At 45.7% G+C, this 26,522-nt stretch overlaps 1 protein-coding gene across 2 annotated transcripts; it reads right to left on the bottom strand.

The window, feature by feature from the left end:
• Positions 1-2,181: 2,181 nt before the first annotated feature.
• On the bottom strand, positions 2,182-25,999 carry LOC147606245 (PRA1 family protein H-like). 2 transcript variants are annotated; one of them, XM_086792640.1, is made up of 2 exons: positions 25,590-25,999; positions 2,182-3,700 (listed from the first exon to the last, which is right to left on the bottom strand). In XM_086792640.1, exons 1-2 carry the CDS (start codon positions 25,976-25,978, stop codon positions 3,658-3,660), a joined length of 432 nt encoding a protein of 143 aa, XP_086648766.1. In that variant the 5' UTR covers positions 25,979-25,999; the 3' UTR covers positions 2,182-3,657. The 2 variants fall into 2 exon arrangements, with proteins under 2 accessions (XP_086648766.1, XP_086648767.1); XM_086792641.1 differs by having other exon boundaries at positions 25,681-25,999.
• Between the last annotated feature and the right edge of the window lie 523 nt (positions 26,000-26,522).

Genomic DNA, 26,522 nt, shown 5'->3' with positions numbered 1-26,522 from the left:
AAAAAAGTATGTCGCATGCTCTATTGGTAAACAAATGGAGGCCTTCGACCATGAGCAAGGGATGCAAAGGCTGCACTCTTGTCTTGTGCGTTGCATTGCAAAGACTGGGGATGCCCTTGGGTTACAGTGTTTCCATACTTTAATGGTGGCACTCTAGGACAATTTATGTTGCAACTTCCTTTTAGGCTAGGCACATTTAAGCACCATGATTTACGACTGCGACATCATGGACGTGCGAAATGCAGGGGAGGATCTTGTGTTGTCAAAAGTACAAATGGCAAGGATGCATGGGTTTTTGATGCATGTTCCTTCTAGAATTTTAGTTGTGGTCGATGCACTGCTGGCTGTAGCCCACCTAGTAGGGGTAGTGCATTGCGATTTGCATGCATATAATATAGTTTTGGATTTTACCCAGGACCATCACCCAAGAGTGGGCATAATTGATTTGGGCTTAATGCTGAAGCAAGGGGAGACCAAATAGTCGTCAAATTTTGTACCTAGAATACCAAGCTAGAATACCATCGAGTACGAGATGAGGAAGACAAAAGCAAAAAATAATGTCAATAAATTTAGAGAGTGGGTCGCCCCAGAGATTTTGGATCCTGTCTGCGATGATGTGTAAAGCATGGTGTCCAATGTCTATGCTTGCGGCTGGATAATAAAGCAAATAAATTTGTTTTGGCAAGAATCTTTGTTTCATTGGATGAAGCAAGAGCTTCAACAACATGTAGATTATGTGAAAATGGGATGTATCAATGCTGTATCTGAGCTCATGTTAAATAGATATCGAATCAATGCCCCCCCATGATTGTGATAAGGGAGAGACTTAGGGGATTGCACATCAATCTTGAGTTAGCAATGCGGCCTTGGTTGAGATGAGCCCTAGGCTATAGATTAGCATTTGATGATCATTGTAACCTTTGACTATTTTTATGAAAACATTTGTAACAATGTGAAACTAGAGAGTTTAGCATATTGAACTTTGTAAAATATAAGTGTTGAGAATATTGAATGTCTTCAGTTACTTTACTTCTTAAAGTCTTGATCATTTTGAATTATCTGAATATATTTTGTTGTTTTAAAGTCTTGAACATATGGAATTTTCATGTGTTGAGTTATCCAAATATAATTTTTCTTTAAATATTTTGAGTTAGCAAAATATTGAAATCATGAATGTTTTATTTGTATAAATGTATTGAACAAAGTGAATGCCATAAGTTGCAAAAAACATTAATGTTTTGATGTGGTGAAAGTTACGTATCAGCTTACTTATTTGGGTATCATGATTCGTCGTTCTTTGTGATGTAGATTTTTTAAAACATGGCTGATGAACGTGATACAGAGACCCCTCGCGAGCCTCCTAGAGATAAGGGAAAAAGACCAATGACTACTGAAGAACTAGAAGAAGAAGCAGTTAGAAATGAAAGGGCATGCAAAGCATTCGAAAGAATGCAAGCATGAGCAGACATTGTTGGGGCAATAAAAGTTGCAGCTCGAAGTAGTCGATGGACCAACCCTGCTGCCTTGTAATGGAAAGAAGTAAACAGGAGAATATCTACTGATGACGAGCATTCAGTGTGGCCCGTGCTAATAAGTGAAGCAGAGAAGGGTCGATGGAAGGTGGATAAATGCATGAATGCGGAAATCAAGGCGAATTCCGTGAGGATTTACCTCGAGGTTTTCGGCCATACTCTCCATCATCAATATTGTCCGTTATTCTTTGCCAAAATGCTTTACATGCAGTTTGTACAAAAGGAGGGGTGGACTTCAGCTCCAAATAGATTGTACAAAATGTCAATGACATTCGATAAGAGACATTCACCCTTACCTACTAGGAGCTAAATCTTGCGCTTAAAGGGGCTACTTTGGAGCTGAGGGTGCATGTAGATTCTCTCCTCGAATGATTGAATTGGACAGAAACAGAGGCAAAGCGATCGCAAGATTTTGCACAAACTCAAGCGTTGCCTCGAGGAGTGCAACAAACACATGACACTGTGGATGCGCAACGTTTAGGTGGCGTTGTTGTAAACATACACATTCAGGATGCCGTAATGCATCATGGCATATGAGGTGCCGTCAATTTCGAATTAGATGAGGAAGAGATGGAAGGAACATGATACAAATGTAAAAAATAGGAAGTGACTCAAAAGATATTCATAGCGAAAGAGTAATGGCATGAAACTATATTCATGGAGAAGCGTGGCTCATGTACAATGGAAAGGAGTGGATGGAATACAAGTGAAGTGAAGTGATGGAGCATTCTATGTGGACGTAGGAAAACTAAGTGAGAGAGAGCATCAAAGGAGATGGGTATGGACTAAGGGAGTGGAGAGGAGCATGGCTATAAGTGGAAGGTTGGGTGACAAATGAGGAGTGTGTGTGTCCATTACAAAGAAAAGAGCCTTCTTAAATAGGCAAGGTGAGGTTGTAACCCCCCAAATATAATAATGCTACTTTTCCAAGTTTGTCCTCTTCCTAGCCCATAGTCGGCCGTACCATGAATTGTAAGTGACAATAGTTGGGCTTCTTTTTCCCTATGCTCCAGACCATATCTTAGATCCTTATGAGTTGCGCAGCATATACATGCCTGGGATAACCATGATCAATGGTAGAAATTCCTGCCACGATCAAACACCAGATATGTCAATATGGCGAAGTCTACATCATCCACCCATTGTGGTTCTAATGGCACGCCATCTCGTCTCATGTGGTCTATGAACCCTGGATGTTGCATCAAAGATCTATATAAATCTCCACTCCCCCCGGTTTGGAAAGGAGAGAGTTCCACCCCTTTCGTCTGTCAGTATGGAGGAGAATATGTAGTGTCCCTTAGAATACTATCTCATATTGATTCTTGCATGCATTGCTCCATTTCTCTTTCCAAATCAAGAGGCCATCAGGAAAAACTTCAAAGGTCTCAAAGGTAGGCATTACATCAGTCAACTCCTTTGTCTTGTCCTTGTAACCAACCTCCTTAGGAACCATGTTTGTACCATCAACGTGGTCAAACCATACCTGATTGCACTGCTCCTCGATGTCAAGAAGGCATCTTATTGGAACACTTCAAGCACCATTGGTAGATTATCCTCATGCATGTTCTCAATAGGTTCCATAAAATTCATAGTATCAAGAGGAGAAGAAGGAGAAGAAAGTTCACCATCATACTCGGCTATAGAAAGCATAGATTAGAGTTGTTGGGAAGTAGCAGTTACCATTTCTTCAGGTGGGTTGGTAGCATCCAGAACATATACCTCCTCATCAGTGAAGTCCTTGTACCAAGGTCCAGCACCTCTATGTCTGAATCTTCAGCGTTTGATTCGCCAAGTAGATTCAATCGTGGACCATTTGGGCATTCATTTTTGTAATTCGTTATCCACTTTGCGTCTTGAAAACAACCATCTTTCAGGTCACATCCAGGAGACATTGCGGAGATGCTTAATTGCAACTACAGCCAGCAACATTATTACACGCGGACGTTGTCGCATAGCATCCTTGACTTTAGATACAACCAGCTCACCATGACAAGTAGAAAGTACCCGAATCCATTACAGCTACTTTTTCAACAGTTCGACATTCAGGAACTTCTGCTGGGGGGCAACAATTTGACGAGCATAACCCTTCCAACGGCACGCTTCTGGAGCATTAAGCCGAGGGGATCTACATCAGCTCCTTGATCCCGTTCTTGTTGATACATTCAATTCTGCAGAGGGAAAGGTATCGATCATGAGCTTCAATCATCCAATTTAATATATAAAAGTACACACATTTTTTGGGGGCTAAAACTATTTCATCATATTACTGAGATGGGAAACCCCAAAAAAGGGGGTGAAAACCCAACTACAAAAAAGCAAAAGATAAAGAGGATCAAGACCTTTGTGCACACACACACACTCTCTTTTTTTTAAAAGTAAGTCTAGGGCAAAATGTATCATATGATAAAAAATTTACAAGAAGATGAATCTCCATGATGGAGGCTCTTTTGTAGATCACAAAGATAAAAAGAAAAGCTTCATGCAAGAAGCATCTAAATCACCCTCATGGTAGGCTCTAAAAGACTCATAAGGCTGAATGATCCGTTGGATGAGCGGGAAAGTCCCCCTCTGGAGAGTATGTTCCCTGTTGGGGCCATGTAAATAAACAATCCAAGATTCGGAGTGTAGTGCAGATGAGGAAGGTTTGTCAGTGAAGAGGTACCGGGAAGCAAGGAACCTGTGAACAAGGAGTAACCAGAGAAGAGGATAACTAGCCCCCTCTGTTTACTGAGGTTGGTATCGGCAAAACCACCAAGGGGGGGGGGGGGGGGGGGGGGGGGGGGGAATAATAGCAAATTCCAATAGGAAGCCATCAGGAGTCAAAAACAGAGGACTTGGCTCCAAAATAGAAGAAGGGGGGGGGATCAAAAACTAAGATTACCACTGCAGAGGAACCAAAGGCAGTGGAGCAGACCCGAGGCAATCACAAAGGTGCCAAGGTTCCTGTAAAACTGTCGGTACCACTGCCATATAGAATCAACCAATAAATCAAGAAGTTTTGCTGACAGTGGGTTCTATCAAGCGCCATAGAAGGGGCTGAAACCTTTGTAGGGGCAAGAGCTGAAAAGCTATCTTGGGTCTCTGCAAATCCTTGCCATATAGTAACCATGATCAGGACAAGGATGGCAAGCAAGAGTCGTCTCCCGAGGATCTTCTCATACCCTATGGGTCCCATTGACAGTGGGAGAGGAGGGTGGAAGCAACAGAGGGAGAGAGAGGAATTGCCGAGACAAAGGAAGGACACAAAGGAAGAGTTGCCGTCGAGGAAGAGGTACAGAATACGGGGAGGAACCACAGAGTGCCTGAAGGAGATCACCGGCAAGCCAACCTGCAGATGAAAGCGGCACTGGGCTGCATACGGGGGCAGCAAGAAAGGATCTCAAGAAGCCGGAAAACAAGAGCTAACACACTCTGCCAAGGACCCTTGGATAAAGTCGCACGGGTGAAGACGGGAGCCGACCCGATGCGCGATGAAGGAAGGGGGGGAGAGGCTCTTGATGAAGCAGTAGGCTGCTATCAATAGTCTGGGGCACACGGCACAAAATATAAAATGATAAAACCAAATCAATCACCCCAACAGAAGATCTGAGCAGGGCTCACAGCTCGGAGCAGATCTGGGAAGATGCTGACTAGAAGAAAGGCATATAGGGCACTGCCAACCAGTGGAAGAGGCACAAAGGGTACTAATGTCACCAATTGGCCGACCATTTGGTCCATCTCCAGATTTTGTGTCTCGTTCACTTGAGGCCAGGCCGGTGTCTCATGTGAAGAGGCCAGTATTTTGCTGACATGGACGGGAGCCAGACTGGTGCCACCCGTGTGTTAGCAGGATGGTGTCGTATGGACGGGAGCCAGACCAGTGCCACCCCTGTATGACCTGGACTGTGTTCGACCCATGGGACTGTCACGCCATGGAAGAGCCAGAATTCGTGCCGTGTTTTGCCTATGGGACTGTCACACCATAGGGAGACTCGTGCCTGGAACTGTGTCTTACCTATGGGACTGTCACTCCATAGGAAGACCAGGTTTTTATGTTTTTACGTCGTGCCAGTTTTGTGCCGACAGATATTTTGTACTTGTTCCATGAACGGGAGATACGTCCATGTTACTATTTGCACATGCACACATATTTTGCATGTTTGAAACTGTTTTCGCATGACATGTATTTGTGTGTTTGCCTGCTTGACGTGTTACTTACTGAGCGGGGACGCCTGCCAGTGAGTCGTGAAGTCTGCTCTGTATTCTGACGAGTTTTGGTGCATGTGAACAGGTGGTAAGTACGTTGCACATGTTGTTTTTATTATTTTATTCTAACCCCTTTGTTTTATAAGGTTAAGTGTTCACATTCATTTAAATGTGGGCACCACTTTGGGCACCCACTTAGGGGCCAAGGTGGGGAGCCCCACTTTTAAGTGAGTGTGGGGGTGGGCATGGTCACCTACCCACACTAGTTCCCCCCACATGCATGCGTGGAATTCACTAGAGAAGACTACACCTTAATTTTTATAAAAAAAAGACTCTCTCCATCAAGCGTAGACATCATCGCTTCCACCTTACGTGAGAACCAGCGAACATCTCTTCAGGCTGCGCACATATTCTGATTCTGTGCGCCTTCATCACCCTTAGCTTCATCACGTGCTGCCGGTTGAGCCAAATCAAAGGCGGCTGTTTATGCTGCTGCTGGCTGCGCCTACTCTTCCTATAGGCGGCTGCTTCTATTCTCCTACAGGTGGGCTGCGCCTGTGTACAGCAGCCAGGCGTACTCCCTTCCAGGCGACCCTGAACTGCTGCAGCTACTTCCCCAGGCGTCAGTACACCAGCAGGTGGCGCTGCCCTCTCATCTGCGTGAGCTCTCCTGCAGGCTGCACGTTTTACACCAGCAAACTACCCTTTCTTCTCCCTTCCTACAGGCGGCTACTTCCCCAAGCGACGGTACCTGCTGGCTGCCCATCCTCTACCGGCTGCACCTCTCCAAGCTACGTATGCCCCTACAGGCGGCTATGGCTGTGCGCTTGTGTTCCAGCCAGTAGAACACTACCCTCAGGCGACTTTGCTTGAGCTCCTCCACACTGCAGCCAGGCCTCTCCTCCCTTGCAAGTGGATGCTTCTTCTCTCACAGCAGGCGGCTGTGTCTTTTGCGGTGATACTTGTCTTGGTGGTTCACCACGAGGCAACTGTTTCTTCAACAAGGGTGGCTTCATCATACCACGAGTATTGGTTTTCTATCAACCATCTACAAGTAAGTGAATTTCAGATTTCAGTAAAGTATTTTATGTTTGTATCTCATGGTGACAGGTCTACTTCCAGAAAAATTTTGCCTTCTGAGTTGTCTCATGGAGAGACCATGCCATATGCAGATAAGTCACATGCATCTGAGTTTCGAGTTCGTGGAGCACATACCACCGTGTCCCATGAAACTTCTATGACGGCCCATGGAGCCCATGCAGATAGGGCTGCCCCGTTGGATAAGGGGAAAAGAAAAAGAGAAGACCATGAGCCTCATGCCAGGAAGCTCAAGGAATTCAAAGCAAGTGACAAATCTGTCAAATTTGATGCTTTTCATGGTGAACATGATGCTTCTAAGGTGTTAGCATTTGTGGCACAGTTCGACATTGCTTTCAGCGATGAGGACTTCACAGAAAAGTCAAAGGTGCGCCATGCTAGCATGTTTTTGAAAGGGACTGCTGCTCATTGGTGGATCACTGAAAAGATCACCAAGGATCTCATCTCCACTTGGAAGGAATTCAAGGATAGATTTTATGCTCAATTCTTGCCACCCAATGCAAAGCAAACTCTCACTCAAAAGTGGGACAGGCCGGAACAAAGAGACAATGAAAGTGTGCAACAGTATGTTAACAAATTCTGGAAAGTGTTGCTGGAAGTGACTCCCTTCATGCAAATCACTGAGGATGAAAGAAAGAGGAAGTTTCGTTCTGGACTGCAACCAGCATATAGATTGGGTATTGAATTGCACCCGAAACATACGTTGCAACAACTCACAGCTTCTGCTCTTGCTACGGAGCAATTGGTGCTCAAGATTAAGCAGGATCAAGGAGGTTCCAAGGGGAAAGACAAGGCTGTCCCAAATCAGCAAAAGGGTGGACAGCCACCTAAAAAGAACTTCCGGGAGCCTTACAAGGGTGGTAAAGCTGAAAATAACACATCTAAAGAACAGGGCCCAAGGAAGAACAAATTCGGATTAACCCCGGAGCAAAGAGAGCAATATGCCAAGGATGGAAAATGCTTTTCTTGTGGTAGCAAAGACCACATGTTTCGACAATGCCCAGATCGCAAATCAAAGCACGAGGACAAGCACACCAAAGCTAATGTACATGCAGTTCTTGATGTGCAAGGAAATACAGGTCATGATGCAAAAGAGCGTATGGTTTGCAAGGCTTGGGGGCAAATCAAGGATCAGCCCGCACTCTTCATGTTTGATGACTGTGCAACTGACAATTTCATCTCTATGCAAATGGCAGCTGCATTGGGAATTGAGGTCGAGCATATGGGACCTCAGATTGAAGCCGAAGCTGCATTTATTGGTAAAGAGGTGCAGGTTACCCGTTTGATAGGGAAGTTGCGTATCCATATCCAGGGCTACCTTGATAATGAGCATTTCTTAGTTGCTCCACTGAATGGATGTGACGTATTGTTGGGCAAGCCGTGGCACCATAGGCTTGAGCCCCGCAAAGATTACAAGTCCAATATGATTTCTTTTATGCATAAAGGCCGCATGCATTTTATTGATACTGGCAAAGAAGGGGATTCCATCCCACTTGTATCACACATCCAAATTAATAAAGCAATGAAAAAGAGTCTTTCAGCGTACTTGGTTTTCGTGCGTGATAGTCTTGTGCCAAATCATCAAAATGTGGATGCTATGTCTTATGATAGGCTGAATTTTCTTAATGCATTCAACGACTGTTTTGCTGACTCGTTGCCAGGTGAATTACCTCCCCAAAGGCCCGAAGATCACCGTATAGATCTTGTGCCAGGTAGTTCTCCTCCTAACAAACCCGCATACCGAGTGAGTGCTGCACAACAAGAAGAAATCATGAAGCAGGTAAACGAGCTTTTAGAGAAAGGTTTGGTTCAGCCCAGTTCCTCACCTTACTGCTCTCCTGTGCTTCTTGTTCAAAAGAAGGACGGATCCTTCCGTATGTGTGTGGACTATAGAGCTTTGAATAAGCTTACCATCAAGAACAGATTCCCAATTCCACGTATTGATGATATCTTGGATAAGCTTGATGGCTCAGCTTGCTTTAGCAGACTTGATTTGAAGAGTGGTTATCACCAGATACGCGTGGTGCCACAAGATGTCCATAAGACTGCATTCAGGACAGCCTTTGGATTATATGAATTCTTGGTAATGCCTTTTGGTCTCACCAATGCTCCTGCTACTTTTAATCGTATGATGGATAGGATATTCCGACCCCATCGCAAGTTTACAGGAGTCTTCTTTGATGATATCTTGGTTTTCTCCAAGAATGAGCAGGAACACAGAACTCATTTGGTCACAGTGTTCGAAGAGTTGCGGAAGCATAAACTTTTCGTCAATGCCAAGAAAAGTGAGTTTTTCCTTTCAGAGATTCATTATCTGGGTCATATTGTATCCAAAGATGGAGTTACAATGGATCCTACAAAGATAGAGACCATTCGGAATTGGCCCGAATTGCAAAACGTACATCAAGTACGTAGTTTTCTGGGATTATGTTCGTACTACAGGCGTTTCATAAGGCATTTTGCTATGATTGCCACTCCTCTACATGATCTCACGAAGAAGAAAACTGCTTTCAAATGGACTTCAAAGGAACAGGATGCTTTCTTGCAGCTCAAGCATGCGATCATATGTGGTCCAGTATTGATTGTTCCTGACTTACACAAGTCATTCGTGGTTGAATGTGATGCTTGTGGTGATTGCATAGGAGCTGTCCTAAATCAAGAAGGGCATGCAGTTGCATACGAGAGCCGTCGTTTGCATGATGCTGAGCTTCATATGGATATCTATGAGAAAGAGCTCTTGGCTGTAATTCACGCCTTAAAGATTTGGAAACACTACCTTCTTGGGGCTGAATTTGTAGTCAAGACAGATCATCAAAGCTTGAGATACTTTCTATCTCAAACCAAGCTTTCAGAGAAGCAGATGAGAATGGCAAACTTTCTTTCCATGTTTCATTTTCACATTGTGCATACTCCAGGAAAGAAAAATGTGGTGGCCGATGCACTATCTAGGAGGCCTTATGTTGCTGCAGTCTCAGTGGCCTCTCATGGAGACCTATCTGCTATGAGAGATTTGTATCATTTGGATGTTGATTTTTGCCATATATGGACTGATTTGATGGCTGGTCATTCACATGCCTCTTATGTTATCAACGAGGGTTATCTCATGAAGGATAATTGCCTATGTGTGGTAAAGGATTTGCGTCCAAAGGTTATGGACGAATGTCACGCTCCACCTTATGCTGGTCATAGAGGTATTATGCCTACTACTCGCATGATTCAGAGGTATTTCTTTTGGCCGAGCATGCGTAAAGACATTGAGGCTTATGTGCGTGCATGTATTACTTGCCAAAAGGTGAAATTAGACAGGCAAAAGCCTCCAGGTTTGCTTCAGCCATTGCCTATTCTCTCGCAACCTTGGGAAAGTATCACGATGGATTTTATTATGGATTTGCCTAGATCCCAGCATGGGAATGATGCTATTTGGACTATTGTGGACAGGTTTAGCAAGCAAGCTCATTTCTTGCCCGTCAAGAAAACCATCAAAGCTGATCATATGGTAAAGCTTTTTCTTGCTAATATTTTCAAGCATCATGGTATGCCTAAATCCATTGTTGGGGATAGAGATCCCAGGACTACCAGCCTCTTTTGGAGGGCTTTGTTTGATAATATGGGTACTAAACTTGAGTTTTCATCAGCTTATCATCCCCAAACGGATGGCCAAAGTGAAGCTGCAAATTCAACTGTGTTGGATTTATTGAAATGTTATGTGGCAGATCAAAAGACTGCATGGGAGAAGTATCTTCCACTTGTTGAGTTTGCCTACAACAATACGATCCATGCTTCCACAGGAAAGGCTCCGTTTGAGATTATTTATGGCAGAGTGGTCTTGCCACCCATCCTTCATACTAAGGATGAGATTTTTGCAGCTGATGAATATGTTCGTGACTTGGATGTTGCCTTTGGTCAGGTGCGGACAGCCATTGCAAGATCTCAGGATAAGCATAAAATGGCTGCTGACAAGCATAGAAGGGACATGGAAGTCAAAGAAGGTGATTGGGTATTGCTGAAATTTGAGAAGGCTAGGCTTCGAAAGAGGCCAGGACGAGAAGGATCATATCCTAAGCTTTCTCCTCGCTATTATGGACCCTTCAAGGTGATTCACAAGATCAATGACGTGTCCTACAGGCTTGCTTTACCTAGTCATTGGAAGATTCACAATGCTTTTCATGTGAGTCTATTTCAGAAATATGTGGGGCCAGATCCTGATGAGCCTGTCAACAGAAGATCCGCCAGAAATTGAAGAGCTTGAGGAGATCCTTCAGCCAGAACAGATTGTTTTTCACAAGGAGAGAAAGCTACCTGCAGGAAAGCTTTCCAGGAGATACCTTGTGAAGTTTAAGAATTATTTGCCTATTGATGCCAAGTGGGTAAATGAGGATTATTTTGCAGATTATCCACAATTGTTGCAGGCATATCTTGAGGCTTTTCAGTTGAGGTCAACTCTTTAGAAGCCCGGGGGGATGTCACCAATTGGCCAACCATTTGGTCCATCTCCAGATTTTGTGTCTCGTTCACTTGAGGCCAGGCCGGTGTCTCATGTGAAGAGGCCAGTATTTTGCTGACATGGACGGGAGCCAGACTGGTGCCACCCGTGTGTTAGCAGGATGGTGTCGTATGGACGGGAGCCAGACCAGTGCCACCCGTGTATGACCTGGACTGTGTTCGACCCATGGGACTGTCACGCCATGGAAGAGCCAGTATTCGTGCCGTGTTTTGCCTATGGGACTGTCACACCATAGGGAGACTCGTGCCTGGAACTGTGTCTTACCTATGGGACTGTCACTCCATAGGAAGACTAGGTTTTTATGTTTTTACGTCGTGTCAGTTTTGTGCCGACAGATATTTTGTACTTGTTCCATGAACGGGAGATATGTCCATGTTACTATTTGCACATGCACACATATTTTGCATGTTTGAAACTGTTTTCGCATGACATGTATTTGTGTGTTTGCCTGCTTGACGTGTTACTTACTGAGCGGGGACGCCTGCCAGTGAGTCGTGAAGTCTGCTCTGTATTCTGACGAGTTTTGGTGCATGTGAACAAGTGGTAAGTATGTTGCACATGTTTTTTTTATTATTTTATTCTAACCCCTTTGTTTTATAAGGTTAAGTGTTCACATTCATTTAAATGTGGGCACCACTTTGGGCACCCACTTAGGGGCCAAGGTGGGGAGCCCCACTTTTAAGTGAGTGTGGGGGTGGGCATGGTCACCTACCCACACTAGTTCCCCCCACATGCATGCGTGGAATTCACTAGAGAAGACTACACCTTAATTTTTATAAAAAAAAGACTCTCTCCATCAAGCGTAGACATCATCGCTTCCACCTTACGTGAGAACCGGCGAACATCTCTCCAGGCTGCGTACATATTCTGATTCTGTGCGCCTTCATCACCCTGAGCTTCATCACGTGCTGCCGGTTGAGCCAAATCAAAGGCGGCTGTTTATGCTGCTGCTGGCTGCGCCTACTCTTCCTATAGGTGGCTGCTTCTATTCTCCTACAGGTGGGCTGCACCTGTGTACAGCAGCCAGGCGTACTCCCTTCCAGGCGACCCTGAACTGCTACGGCTACTTCCCCAGGCGTCAGTACACCAGCAGGTGGTGCTGCCCTCTCATCTGCGTGAGCTCTCCTGCAGGCTGCACGTTTTACACCAGCAAACTACCCTTTCTTCTCCCTTCCTACAGGCGGCTACTTCCCCAGGCGACAGTACCTGCTGGCTGCCCATCCTCTACCGGCTGCACCTCTCCAAGCTACGTATGCCCCTACAGGCGGCTATGGCTGTGCGCTTGTGTTCCAGCCAGTAGAACACTACCCTCAGGCGACTTTGCTTGAGCTCCTCCACACTGCAGCCAGGCCTCTCCTCCCTTGCAAGTGGATGCTTCTTCTCTCACAGCAGGCGGCTGTGTCTTTTGCGGTGATACTTGTCTTGGTGGTTCACCACGAGGCAACTGTTTCTTCAACAAGGGTGGCTTCATCATACCACGAGTATTGGTTTTCTATCAACCATCTACAAGTGAATTTCAGATTTCAGTAAAGTATTTTATGTTTAAATCTGATAAGGGATTCATCCCGCTCGGCCAACACCCGTTCGGTGCCGGGTTGTCCAAGCTCTATTGGAGAACCTTGGTCCAAAGGTGCTGAGATCGGGAGAGCCTGGCGTTAGTACGAGAGCGCCTGTTTGTGCGTGGTCTCGGAACACCAGTGAGGCGCTCTCCGCGGAGTCCAGTGAAAGCACAGGACCGTAGAGATTGAACCACACTAGTGGTCGTACTGCTTCAAGCTTCTACATCAAAATTCGACTTCGAGCCTATTTGTTTGGTACTGTTTTCATATGTACATGGACATTATCTGGTTCTTGGAACCCATGGAGCATTGTATTCATTAAATACTCCCAATAAATATATCATATATTGAGGGGGGGTCGGCCCGTTCCGGCCCCAGTGCTGGTGTCCATCTTTCCATTTCATTTCATTTCAATTTCAAGTTGTATTAAGTTGTCCATTTCAAATTTGTGGTTTTAAAGTTGTGCTGTTAAGCGTGTGGGTGTCCAACGGAGTCTTTCCCACTTGACAGGATCGGTTTCAACTGTCGACTAGCAACAAGAGGGGATCTTGGGACAGAGGCAGGCTGAAGTACTGCCGACCAGCTCTGGGTATGCACAAGGCACTGCCGACCAGTGGAAGAGATAGATGAGGCACTGCCGACCAGCATAGGGTGCATAGGAGAAGCTGCCGAACAGAGGAAGAGGCAAGGGAAGCTCTGCCGACCAGAACAAGGTGCACACAGGGCACTGCCGATCAGGATAGGCACAGGAATAGGTGTCGTCCTGCAGTAGAGGGCCACAGGGTACAGAAAGGAAGAGGAACTGAAGTCGCCTGTAGGTGGGGTGTCAGCTTCAGTGACGGAGAGGATCGGGGAGCACCGGGTGCTCAGATACCATGTCAAGAGTGGCAGCGGAAGATGTAAACATACTGAAGCAATAGAATCACACAGAAAACACCAGAGACAACAACACAAGATGTGCCACCAAACAAATCTCCTATATATCAGCCCAAGAATGGGGCAGCAACTGTGATACAATAGTCCTGAACAGGATGAGAAACAGGAGCTGCAGAAGGGGCTGAACTGGAGCAGAGGATAGGGGCACAAGGGGCTGCAATCTGGGGCAGCAGTGAATGCACAGATGGGAAAAAAGAGGAGCAGCACTCAGGGCAGTGCTCACGGGAATCAGGGTGACCACTAGAAAGGGGGAGACTGATCACAAGGCACCTGGGAACAGGAGGAGCACAGCCTGGATGGGGAGCAGGGGAACTGGAGGAGGAGCCTGGGAGCAAGGAGGCTGGGGTCAGGAGGCAAAGAACACGTGCCTGGAGGTTGGAGGCAAGAGCCACAGAACTGGATGGGGAGCGGGGGAACTCGGGGCTGATCACTGGGCCAGCAGGGCTCTGGAGCAGGGGCCTAGGCAACACGAGGAGTCAGCCTGGGAGCAGGGAGGCTGAGGTGGGCTGATCAGGACATGGGCTGCAAGGAGGCTGAACAACAGGGCCTGGCAGATGGCAGCAAGAGGATGCGAGATCTGGATCAGCAAAGGCTGGAGGAGGCTGGAGGAGCCACTAAACTAGTCAAGACTGACCCAGGGGGGTGGAGGTATTTATAGCCTCCAGTAGGAGGGTCGGCTAGAAGGGGGTCGGCCCTGGGAGCTGTCGGCCAGGGCTGGGGCCGACTGGGCTACCGACTGGCCCCAGGTTGGGTGCCTCTAGGTGCCCCCTCTGAGTGTAGGAAGAGCCTCCGAAGGATGGGAAGATAGTGCCAGATACAGGTGCAGAACCGGGAATGAAAGAACCTCACGAGGGGCGGGCACACCCACAAAGAAGCCCTCACTCAGAGCAGTGTGCACACAAGTACACTGTAGACAGGAGATGCATATAATGCTAACATCTAGTCGGTCAGATCTAGCCGACCAGGCCCCTCAAATGGGGCTGGCCAGCCCCTAGGCAGCCCCAACTGGGGGCTGCCTTCCCTTATGCTGTCCTCCCTCTGCTGCCCTAACTGCCCACCCAACTGTCTACAGGCATGTCCCAAGCCAGCCTCATATCAATGCCTACAATTGGGACAATGACCTCTATTCTAACACTACTATCATCCTCAGCGCTGGCCTTCAAAGACACCTAGATGCACTTCAGGTTTTCTGCGACACTCATGATTTGAGGTCAACCTTGGGAAAACCAAGGTCATAATCTTCAACACTTCTCGACCTGCTATGCACCGAGAGCAGTTCCTTTTCGTTGGAAACCCAGCGGAGATAGTTGGATCCTACACATATTGGGTGTTCTCTTCTCAGGACCGATCTTTATGATACGCCTGGCCATGCAGGCCCAGATCAGTAGAGGATACGCAGCACTTGCTAGGCTAGAGCGACAGTGTTACCACTCACATTTTCAGGACCTGTGGACCAAGTCTCTTCTCTTTGATTCTTTGGTCTGCCCAGCAGGCATGTACGGCAGCTCTTGTTGGGGGACCGATCTCTCAGATATGGAGTGGGCACGTGTGAAGCGCCTACAAATATTGATGTTTGCTCGGATGATCCACAGCAAACCCTCTGTACCTCATCTGATCCTACTAGCAAAGTTTGGCGCCTCAACAATGCAGCTCAAAGATTTCGGCTCTTCATGCGACGGCCACCTTCGACTACCATGGCTAGCCCTATCCTCCTCCATGGCTTTATCTGCCAAGGGGGACCAAATATGTGTACAGTCGCCTCACCAGTTGGTTCACACAGCTAAGCCTTGACACGGTCGGTTGCCTCCCTTTCAGTACAACCTCGACGCTCCCTCATCCTATGCCTATCCCACTGACCAGGAGGTCAACCAGATTATACAAGAGGATCTGCTCCAGCTCCACACCTTCAGGACATGGCTCCTCCCCCTCAAGCTTCCTGTGAAGCTCAATTTTTACCTCCGGAACTACCTCCATATATTTTGCAAGAGGGCTTCATTATTCCCCCAGGCTACACGCAGGTTCATCAACCACATGCACTCCAGATCGCCCTAGGCTAGTTCAAGGTTTCATCACACAGACTGTGGATTGAGAATGGACGCGTAGAGGGTATCCCCCACGAGGGCCGCATATGCACACTTTGCGACCTATAGGAGATCGAGTCGGAGGAGCACTTTGCCCTCAAATGCCCTATCTATTATGCTATTCAAGGCCGTTACCATTGCCTTTTCTACGATGGATTCGGTCCTCTCTCAAAAACTCAACAATACCCAGATTAGCGGTGCCTAACAGCGTTCATCCATGAGATGACCCGCCTCCAAGATACATCTCTTAGAGCATGACAACGCATCTAGCCTACATCGCCAAATACCTCCCAATAGATCATCACCGACTTCTTCTAGTCATAGGACACTTCTCCTCAGTCTAGCAGACAACGCGGACGTGAGCGAGATCCTGAGCCACGATAGCTACGACTTCGGACAGACTCCCACATCCGAGTTCGCAACCTCCCGTCTATGCTATCAAGTCGCCCTACTGGGATCACTGTCACATTCATTTGCCATAGGGCCACCCACCGCCCCAACAAGCAACCATCACCAAGTAGCTCGACGTCAACGGCCAATCATCCATCGCAATATTTTTTTCCGGCCTACTCGACGGCCCCTCTGTGATTGGCCTCTGACGACCACCCTATCATTCCTTTTTTGTAGCATCATTTTTTGTACCATTTTTATACCATCTGGAGATGGATAGACATTTTTGTACCAGTATCAGTATCAGGACTACACACACTGTCCTTGATACATTTTTTTTTGTAGACACGATCTGGTTGGTCTGTTTTGAGACCACCACCGTCATGCCCATTGTATCAATTATCTTTAGTCTCATAGACCTTCATGGTCTCCCGAAGACTTTAATACTCTCTCTCTCTCTCTCTCTCTCTCTCTCCAGATTTGGAGCAAAAGGTGGCCATGCAAGAGAACTCCATAGCCAATTTGGAGCAAAAAACTATCACTCAAGAGGAAAAAATATGTGAGCTGGAACAGACCTTGGAAAAAATAAGAGCAAATATGGCACAACAGCCTCAAATAGAATGCAAGAGAGAGATAGACACCTCAGTGACATGGGCAAGTAAAGTAGTAAATGGACATGCCCAGGCAGATGCACATCTAGACAAGGGGAAAAAATCAGAAGATGGGATAGATGTCAATGAGTAGAGAGAGAGAGAAAAAAGATCACAGAATGTTGTCATACGAGGTCTAGTTGAAAAAGACCACTTTACATTGCAGGATGTTACATTCCTCACAAAGAATCCCCCTTTTACCAGAGACACGAGGTTGACCCATCTCAGCCACTTGGAGACCTATGCTTGGATATAGCTATGTTCAGCAAACAAGGAAATGTTTTGCTCATTGGTGATTTCAATGCACGGATAGGAGACTTACAGTTTCAGTACCTTACTCAGCAAGAATACATAAAGGACCATGAGATAGAAACTGACCCCATTTGGTGTAGATGCTCAGAGGATAAGGAGGTGAATGCACATGGTAGAGCATTGGAACAACTGATGAACGGGATGCACATGTTGGTGGTAAATGGTACAGCCCTTTTCCCAAAATCAAATTCTCCTACTTGTTTCCCTGCCAGTGGGGGGCCTAGTGTAATTGACTATGCATTGATTGGTTTGGAAGCTGGCCATCTTATTCACAATTTTTCACTTGGCTCAATATGCCAAGGCAACTTTGAAAGAGCATAAAGGAGCTGAGTGTAACTATCATATAAATGAGGCAAAGAAGGTGGAGTACGCTGAGACTCTAAAGTCCTGTCTGCTGGAAAAACAGAAAATTGGGTGGACAGAATTGAAAAATGCTATCCTCACTACAGCCAAGTCAGTGCTGAGACTCTAAAGTCCTGTCTGCTGGAAAAACAGAAAATTGGGTGGACAGAATTGAAAAATGCTATCCTCACTACAGCCAAGTCAGTTTTGGGGCATAAAAAGAACAGTAAAGAATGTAAGAAAGGGCTACCATACAATGTATGGTTTGATGCTGAGTGCAAGGCAGCTAGGAATGCACTAAAGGGGATCCCAATGGGAGATGAAAGAAGAGCAGCTGAGAAACAGTTTCATGCTCTTACACGTAAAAAGAGACGTGCGCATATTGTGAAAAAGGAATGGACAGATGCAATTGACTTTATCAAGCATCCTAGAAGAGCATGGAAAGGAATTAAACAAAGGCCAAATGATGTCATGGGAGATTTTACAGAAACAGAGATGTTGGAGTATACTCAACAACTCTACACACATCCCAAGGCTCGGCCCATGGTGAGCATGCCCCTCAGCAGTAATACTCATGGTTTGTTCTCATTGAAAGATGTACAAGATGGCCTCAAGAAAATGGTAAATGGAAAGGCAGCAGACACTCTACATCTCACAGCAGAACTTATTAAGTGGACAAATGAGCACACGCAAGGGCACATAGCAATGGCACTAAACCAAGCTTTGGTGCATGGTTTCCCAACAGAATGGCAAGAGAATTGGATCAAACCAATCTACAAAGGAGGTGACCGCAATCAATTAACAAATTATAGAACCATTATGGTATGCTCCACTCTGGCCAAGCTATATAGCACAATAGTAGAGGCAAAGTTGAGTGCTTGGGCAGAGAAAGAAAAGAAAAGAGCAATGGGACAAGCTGGTTTCAGACCAAAACACTGTACAGTGGATCACCTAGTCACCCTCCGAGTTTTGATGGAGGAAACCCGCCTCAAGGGGAAGGCACTCTTTTGTTGTTTCATTGATTTTAAGAAGGCATTTGATACAGTGCCCAGGGATGTGCTGTGGGAGAGAATGGAATGCATAGGAGTGCCTAAGGAAATAAGGTTTGCTGTCTTTAGGCTTTATGAGAAAGTAAAATGCCAGCTAAAATGTAAGGATGGGATGTCTCAAGAATTCTATAGTAATATTGGGGTAAAACAAGGATGCCCGCTCTCACCCACTTTGTTTGGCATATGCATTGATAGACTTGAGGAGTTGGTGAACAAAGAAGCATGTAAAGAAGAGCTGTCCAACCCCCATCTAGCAAGTCTTGTGATTTGGTTGCTTCTTTATGCAGATGATGTGGTTGTTTTCACTGATAGTGAAAGTAAGATGCAAAAAATGATGGATATCTTCAGCATATTTTGTGCAGAAAGTGGGATGGCTATTAATGTCAACAAAACTAAACTCATGATAGTCAAGACTAGACAGCCAAGCAGCCCCCCCCAAATCTCATACAGAGGCCAACCCATTGAGACAGTGCACTCATTCAAATACCTGGGCATTGAAATTCCAGCCAATAACAGATGGAACAGCTGTGTACAACGGAGACTTGATGCAGGATGGGGGAAGTACTTCCAATTTGAAAATGAATGCAGCAATAGCAATACAAGAAGGTGGCAAGTACGAAATATGATCTTTGGGGCATATGTGATACAGACAGTACTCTACGGAGTAGAGGTATGGGGTGGGAGTATACCACCATCAACATGGAATGAGATAGAAAAAATGCAAAGTCTTTCATAAGGAGACATCTGGGCATCAAGGCTACTACACCATACTCTCTGTTACTCCTAGAGACAGGATGTATACCCATAGAACTACATGCCCTAAAGCGAGTACTCAGATACATCACAAAGGTGTCAAGTGCATGAATAATGAAAGGCTACCAAAGAGAGCATGGGAAGAAAGTCAAAAGCTCCAAAAGACAATCAAGGGCAAGATTTTGACATCCGGATGGACACTGGACCTAAGAAAATGGTTCAAGAAGTGGGAAGTAGAAGAGTACTTAAACTACTCTTCAGAGGAGATTGATGAAGAGGCTTTTCATTATGACTTGCTGAATGCACTACACAGGAAATGGCAAACAACTGAAAACAGAGATAAATTTGAGTACTATCGCACATATATCAACCCCGAATATTGGTCAATTTATACAGGAAGGGAGACAACCACGCAGAAATACATTTGCACACCTATGGCAATGCATAAACGGAGGGCTTTAGCCTCACTTCGCACCAGATCACACCAGCTGCAAATTGAAACAGGGGGATGGAAAAAGATGCCAAGGGAGAGTAGAATATGCCAATTATGTGATCAGGGTATGGTTGAAACAGAAGAACACATGGTAATGATATGCCCTCACTGCACACATTAGAAAAGAGTTCAATCACCTCCTTGAGGGACATAACAAACTAGCTGATTTGCTGCATAAGGGGTCACCTTCAGCTTTAGGAACATTTGTGTCTAAGCTCTTCAAGCATAGAAATACACCTGAATCTTAGAAGGTGGTTTCTCTTTCTACCCTCTTCTTTGGGAGGAGCTTCCATGTATTTGTGATATTGTATTGCTCAGGTCCCATAGGCCGGTTTTGGTCTTCAGAGGACGATAATATATTCTCTCTCTCTCTCTCTCTCTCTCTCTCTCTCTCTCTCTCTCTCTCTCTCCCCCCGAGCAATCGCCACCAAGCAGCGTGACATTAGAGGCCAATCATCCATCGTAGGATTTTTTTCGGCCTACCTGACGGCCCCTCTATGATTGGCCTTTGACAACCGTCTCACTCCTTTTTTTTGTATCATCAGTTTTGTGTACCATTTTTTGTATCATCTTGAGGTAGATAGACATTTTTTTGTATCAATATCAATAGAAGGACTAGACCCATCGTCCTTAATGTGTGTATATATATTGGTAGACGGTCTGGCTGATCTGCTTTGAAACCATCAGCGTCGTGTCCATTGTATCAGTCACCTTTAGTCTCATAGACTCTCTCTCTCTCTCTCTCTCTCTCTCTCTCTCTCTCTCTCTACGTTGTACTGTACCCTGACATTGTGGAGTTTTCCAGACACGGAGAGGTCCTCCTTGTTGGGGACTTCAATGCGTGGACAAGTACACAACAGACATCCCTCTTGGCTTTCCACTCAGATCCGGTCTTGTTACCTAAGGTGGACGCAGAGGACTCGGGCTTCTCCTGCTCCTCGACCAACAGTCGAGCCCCCATCACAGCATATGGACAGGCTCTCTTGGACCTCGGATGCATACATGATATGGTCATCTATAATCACCCTCTTCACATCGAAAGGGGTCACCCACGCAGCACTTAAGCTTCATAATGGCCAAGCTAAGGATCATGAGGGCCTATGTACCAAGTTTATTGCCTATGGCATCAAAACATTGGCCCCATCCTGCCAACGTTATTTAATGAAGCTCTTTGTTACGAGTTCCTCAAGACCTCAACCCTAAACACCATTACACCCATCCACAAAGCAAGAGATCTCATGGACTCAAGCAGGACCATCATGACTAGAAATGTTATGTCCAAGATCTATGCATCAGTTTTAGATGGTGAGGTCAGTACCAGTGCAAAGGTACACGGACTCATGGCAACCGGATAGCCAGTTTCAGGATGGACCACTCGACGTACGACCATATCCTTACACTCCAGGGGATTATTGAGGAGGCCAAGCACAGGAGACCGAGTGTATTGCTGCTTTGTGGATTTCTGCAAGGCATTGGACACAGTTCCCCATGCTTGCCTCATCAAACAACTGCAAGAGTTGGGCTATAACCAAGAGATCATTTGGGCAATGGTGGCTCTTTATGAGAGGGTGACGAGCTAGGTCCGATCGGCACTAGCTAGACCACAAAGATCACAAGCACTATCAAAGTAAAGCAAGGATGCCCCCTATCACTGAACCTCTTTGGCCTCTACATTGACAAGCTCGAGATGACCATCGGTACACTCGAAGGTGCAGGCTGCTCTCTTGCGGTGGCTACTGAAAGGGGGGTAGCCGGTCCATGCCGAGGCCCAGTCATGTGAACCAACTAGAAAGGTGGATGTACCAACATCGGTAGTCCCCCTTGGCGAATATGGCCATGGAGGAGGATAGAGCTAACCATGGTAGTCGGAGGCAGCCATTGGATGAGGAGCCGAAATCCCTGACCCTGTGTAGATAGTTGATGCCCTGGAAGGCCGCATCTAGCTGCAATGGTGAGGTGCCGAACTCTGCTAGTAGGATCTGATGAGGTACGAATGGTTTGCTATGGATCATCCGAGCAAACATCAGTATCTATAGGCTCTCTACTCGTGCCCACTTCGTATATGAAAGATCGGGCCCCCAACCAGGGGCGCCATACATCCCTGTTGGACGGACCAAAGAGTCAAAGAGAAGTGACTTGGTCCACGAGTCCTAGAAATGTGAGTGGTAGGACTGTCACTCCAGCTTGGCCAGTGTCGCATAGCCCCTACTGATACAAGCCTATATAGCCGGGCGCATCGTGAAGATTGGCCCTTCTTCTGAGCATATAGCCCATTGCAACTAGCCAAGCCTTGTACCTATCAAGGGCACCATCACACAGCAGGCTTACACATTTATTTCCCACTGCCTTCTTTTCTACAAGCATATCCACGACATCCCAGTTGTTACTTTCCTTCCTTCGTGGAGTTTAATACCTCCTACATGGCTTGCATCCAATGTACATTATCATGAGGGTACCCAAGCAAGCTGACTCAGCAAAATGTGACCCTTCTGCCTCATGTGTGTCTCTGCAAGTTTTGCCCCAAAAGGAGCAGAAAGCTTACTCTCCTTGAGAGTTTTAACAACTTTCTTGTGTAATTGCATCATCCACATTCTGTATATCTATAGGTTCAGGCATGCACTGAATTGAGGCATCTAGCACATTGACCAGCCGTTGCAAATTCCAATTTATAGTGGGCATATCAGCCCCTGCATCAAGTGCAATGAGTGGGAACCCCCCAAACACATCATAATTTCCTTGGCCTGCCACATTTTAAATTTAGCAAGGGGCTGCACTGAGTTATCACCACCTTATCATCAAGCTATCCACATAGCTCTTGCAACACAAGAGCATAGGGCAAGCAACCAAATACACGGAAGAAATCCATTGATGGCTTCCTGTCAAACCAAGCCTGAAAAGGTGTGATTACTTTCAAAGCCTTTGTGGGGCATCTAAATTGGTACAAGGCATTCAGAGGAGTACTGATTCGGAAGCCAAAGCATCACAATAATGCATCCTCAATGACCCTCCTAACCAGTCCAGAACCAATAATAAGCCATAGGGAAAGCCATGTGCACCCTTATGCCTAGACATGCTAGCAGACACAGATTGTCAAGGGGACATGTAGCTTGGATACAAATAGTCAGCACTAGTGGGTAGCATGCACAATGTGCATAAGAATCAGCATTCAGACAATGTGATTGCTTTCCTATACAATAAAGAAAGAAAGAAAGTTTATTAAAAGTCTTAAGAAGACCACAAAGGATCTATGACACTAAAAAGATCATGATACAATGAGCTGAGTGAGGGGAGCCTCTAATCCGGTCTCCTAGCAAAAAAGAAAATAACACCATGATCATCATAAGAGTAGTGGTACATGAAAAGAAGGAAGACATTTGTAGAATGGTATCAATTTATTTTCCCACTCAAGGCTGGTGTCAAGGATGAATCAAGTGGAGCGTCAGATGGAGCATGATCTTGCAATGGTATGAGATCCGTGATAGAGCATTGATGACAACCAGCATTGTGGTCACGTACGGCCTCTGAGATATAGCTGTATGCCTAACAAATGCCACTATCACCCCTATCGGTGACCAGTCATATCCCCCTCCTAAGGTACATAGAGGGAAGATCCACAGGGCAAATTTGTGCATCAACACGCTCGCAGAGCTGCCATGGCTCAGACTCTAGATCTCGACTCATGCGTCTCCCCGGAGTTTGTGGACTGTATCATCGAGCTAGAAGAGATCCATCATCATGCTCTGAGTGGAGTCTGGCTGTATGCCCTAATCCTGCATCCATCTGGAGTAGACGGTCCCTGTATCAGATCATCTCATGAATGCAAGCTGACAGGCATCCCTGATCTAAATGTGACAAAAGTTGGGGAGGGATCCATAACAATCTCTGAAGAGACGGCCTCGGATCTCTTTAATAAACAAGGTATATGAAGATGAAGTGCTCCCCTGACTTGATCTCCCGCTGTCACATAGAGTGCAGATACGATCCTCCTGAGGTATGCCCTCAGCCCATCCACTCTCCATGCATAACCAGTGTGATGAGACTCTAAGCTGACCAATCAATATCCTCAAAGAGTGTGGGAGGTGGATCCGAGAATATCCTGGTGGGTTGATGACGCCCTCCAGTGAGATCCATAGGCAGTGGTCCCCGTAGAAGCTGAGCTTCACTAGACGCTCCCTTGTTTTAAGTTCTATCAATGGAAGAGACTTCACACTGACTCCCAACTGGCGGGTCTGATGCAAGAGAAGGGAAAGACAAACATATAAATCAGGAGTAAAAGAATGTGGGCATGTCGATCAGCTTAGTTTAGGAGCAGGGCAGCAATTCCCTACTGGCGCAGCAGTAGATCTCAGCACATTTGTGGAGTTCCCTCAAGCAGATTTCAAGGAGGCATAGACATGCTCTCAGCCCCATCTGTGATCAGACTATCTATGCAGCCAGTGGGCAAGTTTACATCACTTAATGTTATCAGAACACTAGCTAGACAGCTTGTTACAATACTCGACTGTTGGATATCTTCCCCAGACCAGCAATCCAACCCTACAAGCTTGGTTCAAACATGAAAACTCATCATGCATCCCCTTCTGTGTACACGTAACAGCAGACAAACACCAATATACTAGTGAATGTGGTCAAATCATATGGTGCTGACAGCATTTCAATATCACCATCATCCATTCCCTTCTAGTCTATGGGAGGTGTCTTCTATATTAGAAGTTTCACCTTGCAGAAACAATGCCCCTGATTACATTGTAACAACAAGTGACATGCTTAGAAAGCAGAATGATCCCTGTGAAGATGTCACTAAAAATGACATACCAAGATTTCCCAATGGTCTCCCCCACTTTCCAGGACCACAATGTCTTAAGGTGCAGTTTGTGCACACATTTCAACATCGATAATGGGTTCTCTACAGGAAAGGACCCTGAACCATGTATTGGGGGGAGCCACGATCAGTTTCAACTCAAAGTGCTTTCCAAGAGACACGTGTCACCACAGGAAGAGTACTTTCTCATTGCTACTTGAAGGGTAGGGGGACCACCCACAATTCCCATAATAGACCACACATCAGAAACTAAACTCATACAGCACCAAGTCAACAATACCATAAAACCTCTACCCCTTATAACCACTGTCTATGAGAGACTAATGAAACGAGGGCTATATGTCAGGAGTCGAACACAGCAAAGCAAGGAAGCTGCTGTCTAAAGTCATAGCTGACTCCCATAAAGGTTGCTGTAGAGATTGATCTAGAAGCATACATATGACAAGGCTGAAGAGACAGTGAGAAGAGGGAAGGAAATTCACAAAGCATGCATTCATCTCTGTATGTAGAACAACGACAGGATAAAAGAATTATCAGAAACCACAAAAGACCTAAAGTGTTTACATAAGCTCAATTTGAAGTCCTTGCTTTACAGCAGATAATACTTCTATCAAAAGGGCACTACAAACTTGAAAAAGACCACCAACAACTCAAATTGAACTTTATTTCAAAATAATTTTCCATCTGTTCCCCATATATAAAATATATGCTAAATCATTAAAGACAGACTGCAATCGCATTGCTTCCTCTAATTGAAATAGTTTCCTTTAATGGGTTCACCGTAAGGAGCCGATGAGGCGGTAGAAAGCGTAGATCGATTCTTTGTAAAGCATTTTACGAAATTGGGAATGCAACTCCTATCTATGAGCGAAAGAAGGCTTACACAAAACAAGCAAATATCAAAACAAAGAGCCGTAGATAGTTGCCCATATATCGTTTCATATTCTCTCCCATTCGTAGTTTCAATTGCGTACCACAGAGAGGCCACCCATAACTCTCCCTGAGCCCGCGTCCACAGTCCCAAAACTCCCCAGTCCAGGGCACAGGCGGTCGGCCCAAATCCTCTACCGTCAAGTTCCCAAAGGGGTTCAAGACAAAGCTGAAAATGGAGGACAGAATTCCACAACGTCCTGAACGAGCAGGATCAATGGCGCATTCATCCAAGATTTCAAGGTAGCCACTGTCTCGCAACCAGGCATCGAAGTTGGCAGGCGGGATGCTGAGGGACAAGGGGTTCGCCACGAAGGCCATCAGTAGAAGGTGATTCCACATAAGCTTCTATGGTATATTCTCTACAAGTACTTTGAGAAATGGCAAAACAAGCACCAACAACTTCGTATTAATACCATTACCGAACACTTCTATAATAGTAGACGAACTTTAGTCCAATTTGTCTATATGGAATTACTTGAAAACAAGGTGGAAGATCACTTAGGCACTCGCATGCTGTGCAAGGGTGGCATAGCTGTAGTTATAATGAAAGGACTAAATCTTCAAGCAAAAGTATACGTTATAGAGTGATATGTCCAAATAGGGACAAGCGTACCATGTCCTACTTGTTCATTTGAAAATTTTTACTAAATGTGACCTAATTTAGAGGTGTAGCTTGTTAAAATATTATATAAAATAGTTGAGATGAATATTATGTTGAATTTTTTTATTAATTTGTAAAAGGGATATGAGAGGTATACGTTGGAAAGAAAGGGAAAGAGAAAAAGGAGGTGAAGGTGAAAGGCTTTAAGTGGAAAAAGAGGAGACGAAAGAGGTGAAGGAGTTGACAGACCATTAGATATGTGTGGTGGGCATTATATCACAT

The sequence above is a fragment of the Cibotium barometz genome, chromosome 58, assembly GCF_041138505.1.
Source record: "Cibotium barometz isolate CiBa-2024 chromosome 58, ASM4113850v1, whole genome shotgun sequence".
Lineage (NCBI taxonomy): Eukaryota > Viridiplantae > Streptophyta > Polypodiopsida > Cyatheales > Cibotiaceae > Cibotium > Cibotium barometz.
This window is presented reverse-complemented; position numbering and strand designations above follow the sequence as displayed.